The sequence below is a fragment of the Chaetodon auriga genome, chromosome 9 (genome assembly GCF_051107435.1).
Source record: "Chaetodon auriga isolate fChaAug3 chromosome 9, fChaAug3.hap1, whole genome shotgun sequence".
In the NCBI taxonomy this organism is placed as follows: Eukaryota; Metazoa; Chordata; class Actinopteri; order Chaetodontiformes; family Chaetodontidae; genus Chaetodon; species Chaetodon auriga.
In genome coordinates, this window is record NC_135082.1 from 14,751,776 (window position 1) to 14,760,000 (window position 8,225).

At 48.5% G+C, this 8,225-nt stretch overlaps 1 protein-coding gene across 2 annotated transcripts; it reads right to left on the reverse strand.

The window, feature by feature from the left end:
- fgf18a (fibroblast growth factor 18a) lies at positions 1-7,722 on the reverse strand. Of its 2 annotated transcripts, XM_076738701.1 has the most exons (5): positions 7,587-7,722; positions 4,047-4,086; positions 3,673-3,853; positions 1,836-1,942; positions 1-1,701 (listed from the first exon to the last, which is right to left on the reverse strand). In XM_076738701.1, the coding sequence occupies exons 1-5, from the start codon at positions 7,616-7,618 to the stop codon at positions 1,429-1,431; spliced, it is 633 nt and encodes a 210-aa protein (XP_076594816.1). In that variant the 5' UTR covers positions 7,619-7,722; the 3' UTR covers positions 1-1,428. The 2 variants fall into 2 exon arrangements, with proteins under 2 accessions (XP_076594816.1, XP_076594815.1); XM_076738700.1 differs by lacking the exon at positions 7,587-7,722 and having other exon boundaries at positions 4,047-4,159.
- Positions 7,723-8,225: the final 503 nt, after the last annotated feature.

The window sequence follows — 8,225 nt, forward strand, 5'->3', positions numbered from 1 at the left end:
CTGTAAGGTTTACTGAGTCGAGAAAGACTGCCGCACACAGAGCTGAAATAAATAAATGAAATAATTTTATCGTAATAATTATAGTAACCATCATAGTAAGATTGCTTATTTAGGGTTTCTGTCTTCTTTTATATATATAATATATATAACTTTCAATAAATTGTTCCCTTTAATATTTTTTCTCCTGTGTGTATGCAATGAGACTTTGGTTTGTTCCACTGAATGTCCTGGTAGCAGCATTCTGTATCCACGGTATCGCACAGGAGCATCATCCCCTGGGTCGTTTCTATAGCAATGCTAATCGACAAGGCACCCTCCCCGCTGTGCTCGCCCCTGTGCTTGCCACCTTCTGCACGTATAAGCTGAGGGTGTAGCGTCCTCTGAGGGGTGGGTGGGAGGGCATGGTGTCAGGAGGAGTCGTGAAGAAGGTCTCCAGTTGTCTTTGGTTGGTTGGTCGTTTGGTTTGCGGTGATTGGCTGGCTGTTTTTGGTGCAGCTTGGTTTTTATACATTCTAGTTCCTAAAGCTTCAGTCCCTGCGGTGAGTTGTCACGGGTTCATGCAGGGACTGGATGGTCCCTTTGCGGAGTCCCTTGTGATCCAGCTTCACTCATGGTTGTTGGTGCACTCACACACTCACTCACTCACACACATACACACAGGCAGTCACACACTCTGATGCACACTTCCTCGTCTTACAAACATGCATTTATTCAGTAAGCCACTCACTCGATCATTCCCTCATCCATCCTGCCGGTCATCCCACAGTCTCACAGGTTCCCACCAAATTTAGCAGTGAGACAAATAAGTGCGTCACATGTCAACAATCCATTATTGGTCCTTTTGATCTGTGCAGATCATTCTATCCCTTTGTGCACTCTGCTGTTTTGCTGTCTTCTCCTTCCTGTTTTCCCTTTATCGGTAGGCTAAGCACCCACTCTCTTGTTCAATCAGTCTTTCCCACCCTTGTTCTCTCTCTTTATGTTCCAGTTGTAATCCCATACTTGACATTGTCCAGCTGGTCCAGAACAGGAGACATCAAGGCCTTGTGGTTTTTGTGGTTGTGGAATAAAGTCCTTCACAGAGCCTGGGACTCTGGCTGCCCTTCAGGTTTCCTGTCAGTGTTTCTGGCCTATGAAGGGAACCAGACCAGGTCCAGAGAGCTTCCAGCGATGAACTAGAAATGGTCCAGTTGTCCAGTTAGGGAACTAAAACTCAGAGGAATGATCACTAACAAAGGGGTTGTAGTGGCAAATTAGTAGGTGTAAAGCTAAACCCCATGAATGATTCATCAAGTTTCTGGTCAATATTTGTCCCAACACAGGGAGGTGTTCAGTCGTGTGCGACAAAAGAGATGACTGGGTTAGCTATTGGCAGGCTCAGGTCAAGGCTTTGGATGACAAGACAGTGGGTGCTAGCGTTAGCCACTACTAGCGGGGCCCAGTAGCGCGCACCCGCTTGCCCCGCTTGCTGACCGTGGTGAAGCGGAAGGGTGTGGTGAGGTCGGGCTGCTCCCCAGGTGGGAAGCGCTTCATGAAGTGTACGTCCTGCTGGTTGGGGAGCGTGTGGGGGCCCCGGCGAGGACGGCCTCTTTTAGTGAAGCCCACATACCAGCCTGTGTAGCGCGCTGACATCAGAGCTGTGTAGTGGTTTTCCAGAACCTTTTCCACAAAAACGCAGTCTGCGCTTCGATTACTGGCCTTCTGAGAGGGCAGAGAAACCACAGGTAGACACACACATATACACACAGTGGGAGAAACAAAGAGAGGCTGGTCAGGAAACTGTAAGATACTACGATATTCTTGGCAATCATGTCTCTAAAAGGAAGAAGTCTCACCTTTCCTACCAGCTTGCCGCGCCGGTTCATGCACAGGTAGAAATTGGTTTCTTTGCCCCGGATTCTCACCTGGCTTCCGAAGGTGTCGGCCTCCACTACGAGCTGGGCTTGTGAAGGGACAGACAGAGGGACAGACAGACATTAGAGCCACAGGCATTGAAGAGAAATACAGTCTGTTCTGTGCACTGAATTTCACAGGTTTTTCAGGTTGTTTCACATAAATACTAGAGGTAGAACGATCAAGGTAAGCCAAATTTAGAGCCCACTTTGTTTCATGTTGTGTGAGATCACTTGCCATTGCAAAGAACAACATTCAAGCTTACATGAACAAACCCAACGCCAAATAGCGTGACAGTAATTGTGCAGATTACCAGCCACCATTAAATCAGATTTGCCTTTAAACCAGATAAGGAATTCACACTGAATCATGGTTTTAGGATTCATAGTTGCTATTAAACGTGCTGATAAATCACAGACAGATGTAAATGTCTCTGGCTGGACAGATGGTTGTCAGATAAGCCTGGTCACACACATGGATGTGAGGCTGCTGACCACAAATGGGCCTCGTAAAAAAGATAACAGCCAAGAGTAGACGGAGCATGGTGGGCCGAGAGGAGCGGGGGAACACTCACAGACTGAGTGTCTGCGATACTGCTGTTTTCAGGTGTGTGCACGTGCTTCTCCGTGCACATGTGTGTGTGCAGGTGCATGCACGCTCATCCTTCCAGGCAATACCGTTTCACCAACTACACATCGTCAGAGAGAGCTTGTGCCTGTTTAAAAATAAATCCCTAAAATGGTTCCTACATGACCTTAGTCAACAAAGGGGTCAAGAGAAATCAATACCTCCCTCCCTCTTGCCCTCTTCCTCTCTCTTCCCCCAACTCTCCTCTCGTCTCCCTTCTGCTCCTTCATGTTTATACCTTCATGCACCCGCCTCTTTTTTGCTTTATTTATTCTGTCTCTGCTCTTGGTTCCCCTGTGTAATACCTCACCGCCATAGTTGGTCAGTTTTGGGTGGATTGTTCTGCTTAGAAGTGGTATTTGTCAATAAACAGACAGGCTTTCACATCTATGGTCCCATCTATGGCTTGAAGTGGTGTGTTAGCATCCTGATGTGTTTGTGAATGGACGGGATGTGGAATACGACCCACCGCCGGAGCGCACCCAGAAATATGAACTCTAGCTTTATGGCTTGGCTTTCTTCTGCCCATTGATTCTGTGTGTGGTTTAAGAATGGGTTAGACATCATTACAGACTGAGAAAGGTGGAGAGGAAGAGGGAGTGGGGGATGGACAGAGGGAGTGTTAGAGGATGGAGGGAGGGAGGGAGAGGAAGCCTGCTGTTTTAAATCCAGAGGAGACAACAGGGAGGATGTGAAATCAATGGAGGGATCGATGAAGGAGATGAGTTTCTAACACTCGGTCCGACATTCTACCTGCCAGGCTTCTCCCGGTAACTCACACTTTTTTTCACTAACACCTTCTTTCTCTCTCTCTCTCTCTCTCTCTCTCTCTCTCTCTCTCTCTCTCTCTCTCTCTCTGAGTCAGCAGCCAGTCGATGAGGTCTTTGTACTCCCAAGACAAGCTCCACTGCCCCTCTGCCAAAGCCTGGGGAGGCGTGTGTGTGCTTTTGTGTGTGTGCCTGCACAGTTGCATTCTGTATCCGTTCATGCATTCACTTGGTCAACCTTCAAGTCTTTGTACTTGCAGCCGTTAGTTGGTGTGAGTGTGCATGTGTGTGCAAGTAAGCATCTGATGTTCATACACATGAAGTTAAGTGTTTGCCTGTGTTCTGTGTGTGTGTGTGTGTGTGTGTGTGTGTGTGTGTGTCTTACCATATTTGTCTCCATCTTCTCCTCGGGCGCTGATTCTGCGTCCCAGCACCTGGACGTGTTTCCCGCTGGTGCGGCTGTAGAGCTGGTAAACCCGGTGGTGTCGCCGACTCATGGTGTCTCGCACCTGCGTCTGGTTCTCCACATGCACGCTGAAGTTGACCCCATCCACACCAAGTACCTGCTGGGAGCACACACACGCAAACACACAGCAAGGCAGACACACACCCCAAGGTTGGCACATACACATACACACACACACACATACACGGATACAGAGAGTCATGGACAGGCTTTGAAAAACTCCACGTACTACCAGTATACAACTTGTCTAATATGCTGTATGATCACTCTTTACCATGCATGCAGACTCTCACCTGTAATGGATTGCACATCACCAGCAACATCTGGATACATCTGGAAAAAGTAGAAACAGATGAGTTTAGAAAAATGTAAGCAAGACTGAATGTTGGAAGAGTCATGCGTGACACCATCATTTCCATCTCTTTCTTCTCTGCCGTTCTTTCTGTTCAACATCTCTTTTCCTTATTGGGTGATTACTCACACTGGTGGGTGTGTGGCTGGCACAGTGATTTGACATACAGGCAGGCAGATGTCCAGGGATCGGCAGACAGACAACACCCAGAACAGTGTTTATCGTTACGCTACCAGCCTCCTGTCCAAACCCACTTTCTGACCCGGTTGTGACTTTTGCCACACCAAAATCTGGCCTCCAAATGACCTGATTGGACCGTGGCGAAATGGCAAACATGCCGAGACAACTAGAACATGTTTTGGTTTGGACATCTAAGGGAATGGGCGGGCTTAGTTGGCTGCTCTGTGTATGTAGACAGCTGGGCTGGACTACAGGTGTACACTCTGCTGTGATGTGGCTTTGGAGAGCAGCGGACTGTGGTTACATTTAGAGATGCTATGAATAAGTGAGAACACGGGCTACTAAAATGTGAGGAAAGGTGATTTATGGAGGAATCAATTGGTAGGGAGTAGCTGTAGCGATGCAGCATGCAGAACTAATGTGTGTTGTGCATATGAAAATATAACTTAATGTCTTATGATGTACTTGACTATCTGGACTGTTAGACATTTATGATTGAAACAACTGGTTACATTTACAATTAAAATTCTTCTCATATTATCACATTGCTTAATTGAAGTTTAGACCTTGACCTTGGACGTATCAAATGTTATTTACAGCTTTAGTAAGGGAGTGATTGTGTTGCGCAAAATCTGCTCTGGCAGTCCTTGAACTGCTCTGAATTAGGGGCTGAAGACTTGATGAAGTTCAGAACCAAGTGTGTGGGCTGGAAAGCAATTCTCCGAATTTTGTCTTTCTCCACCTCATCACTTGCTATCTCTCTGCATGCCTCTTCTCTCTATGCTCCTCTCTCTCTCTCTGGCTTGTTGTCCTCCCTATCTCTCCTCTACCTTATCTCTTCCTCCCTGTCTCTGTCCACTCTACCTTTCTCCTATCATTCCCTGCCTCCCATCTTCCTTTATGTTTGGGGTTAGCAGGGTGACTCCTCCACACTGTCATGGGCATGCACACAGATGTGCAGATGTGTGCAGGGTGTATGTTTGTGTACAGGAGGAGCAGGCAGCTGACAGCTGGGCCAAAGCAAAGACGTACACGCTGCTGAGAGAGGGAGATAGCGAGGAGGAGAAAGAGGTAGCCTGAAAAGTACACAAAGGGATGGGAAGAAGGCAGGACAGGGGAAGGTGATGTAGGAATAAATAGAGGGGAGATGAAGCAAGAGAAGGCTGACAGGTACTAAAAGAGGTGAGAGATAAAATCAGAAAGACTGGGCAGATACACAGATGTGAAGGAGGAGAGCGGGTCAAAAAAGACTGCTGCTACATCTTGAAGGACGGAGGAGAAAAAGTGGCAAAATGAAAGACAGTAGTGTAACCGCAGAGTGTGGTCTGGCGTGAGAAGTAGACAAAAAGATAAATAATGGGAATGAAAGAGGAGGGAGTTCAACTCATGCACATCATAACATGCCACTGCCTCCTGACTAACACACACACACACACACACACACACACACACACACACACACACACACATGCACATATACCAACTTTTCCCTCTTTCTCAACATTTCTTTCCCATAGCTGGTGTGTTGGCCCCTGAGTCGCTCTAATAGATGCAGATATCCCGGGCAATGCAGTTGAGTGTTGGCCCTCACATTTGCCTGCGCAGCCGAAAAAACCTGAGCGCCTGTGCATTGTGAGGACTCTCAGCTGTTAAAACACCACAGCTGCACTGCCGCCGAGGACACTGCAGGAAAAGTGCCTCGGCACTGGATTCCCCCGCTCCCACAAAAACCACAGACACTCCATATTATGCCAGCCACAGAGAGAAAGAGAAGGAGAGAGGAAAGAGGGAGACAGGATCAGCCGGGGGTGGGGGAGGGATGAGAAAACGAGAGAAGAAGAGAGCCCTGAGTAAAAGTTGGGGAGAGTAAAGACAGAAGGAGGTATGGAGAGAGGGAAAGCCCGGTGCGCCTTGGCCAGCAGCCAAAACAAGCAAGGGTCTGACATCATAAACCTGCGTCCCAGCAGATCCACCATATGGAGGCTGCGGTTAGACTAGCAGGCCTCAGCACCAAGGACTGGGCAGCAGCATGGAGTGAGAGCGGTCGGCCTGGTGGGACTCAGCATGGAGCAGCGGTTTCAGCTGTGTGTAGCAGTGGTTAGCGTGGTAGGCCAACACTGGAGCAGTGGGCTTCGGCATGGTGCAAGAGTTTCAGATGTTCAGCAGTGGGCCTCGGTGAAGAATAGTGGTTAGGCTAGTGGGTGTGTGAGTGGTATCAGCAGTAATAAGGCCTATGGTGGAGAAACAGTTAGTGAAGCAAAGGGCTTTGACATGGAGCTGTGGCTTTTGGGAGAAGAGCAGTAACAGGTTGTTGTGGCAAAAGGCCATTTGCTTCACTTCACTGGCTGAGGATTTTCGGTATGATGAAGCTGGTAAAAGTGAAGTGTCTGTGGTTAAACTGATAGGAAAGAAGGAAATGAAAGAGAGGTGATTGGATCTGAAATACCTAAACTGAAACCAGCAGACTAAACAGTGAGACTGCTCCTCCTCAGATACTGCCAGGGGCGCCATCATTCATCAGTTATTAATTCATACTTTTTATCTGAGCGAGTATCTGTGGAAACACGGGGTATAGGCAAGACAGGAAGACAGATGTAGGCAGTTAGGTGGGTAAGTGGAGAGAGTGTGAGGGAGACAGACAGAGAGAGAGAGAGAGAAAGTCACGCAGACACCAGCAGCAGCAGCACACACCCTGTCCAGGTTGTGCAAGGAATGAGAGGTATCTGGAGATGACTGCCATCTGGGAGAAGTACAGCCGACACAAAGAAAGAAAAATAAATCCCTTGGCTTTTAACAAGACACACCTCAAATGGGCAAACTCAAGCCCCTTGAGTCTGTATCCTCCTCCCTTAGATTTGCTCTTGGCACTTTATCATTTTCCTATCCCACTAGATAAAGCTGGTGTTATTTGACTCAACTTCTGAAATATTTTCAATCTGGGGGGGGGGGGGGGGCTTTCTTGGCGATGGGAAAATGGCCTTTTCTAAGACAGCTTGGCCATCCCTGAAGTAAGTGCAGATGGTGATGGAGATGTTTATGGCAGTTTTTATGAGTAACAGGGCCCTGACTCTGACCCAGTGACCCTGAACTGTCAGCCAATCAAAACCGGGCCTTCCATGGCATGTTTTGGATGGGGACTGATGAGGAGTGATGTAATTGTTAGACACTGCAAACCTTCTCTCCATCATCTTCACTTGTGTCTAGGCCTGCCATGAAACTAGTTTAAACAACTGGTAAAAACAGATAAGACCTGAGTGAAGAAATAAGATTATTACATGGTAAAGTGATAAAAGTGACTTACAAGACGGTCAGCGTGGAAAGAAGGGACCACATTGCTTCCCCCCTCCACTATGGAATTTGGCCCAGAGACAGTCTCCTCGCTCGGTCTGAGCCAGTCCGACAGTCCGCAGTGTTCCCCTCTGTGTTTTGAATCCGCTGGATGTTGTACAGAGTCAAAGAGTCAGCGGACACTCCCGTTGGCATCGGCGGCGGTGTGCCCCGGTTCCCCCGGCGTGGGTAAATGTGCGAGCGCGGGCGATTTGGGGTGTGAGGCCGGGGTAACTGTGCCACTGTGACCGCCGGGCAACCTCTAACAGCTGTCCAGACCAGTGGAGAGACGGATGAGCGAAGGGGGCGGGGGGCAAAGGGGGAAGGTTAGGGCTTTAAAGGCTGCGCGTCCCCGACAAAGAGAGGAACAGGTGAAAGCGCGCTCTCGCGTCACAGATAACCAACTCCAATCGACCTCGCTGACCCTCGGAGTGATGCTCGGCCCACTGGACAGCTGCGGTACGTGCGTAATCTTCTGCGTAATCCAATGCGTAACGTTTCAGCGCAACAGCGAGCTTCTGGTCCAAAAACGGAATTATGTAGTAGGTGAGATGATAAAAGAAAGTGGTGGAGTGTTTGTTCCGGCACAGACAAGAGCAAGAGGCAGGCTTAG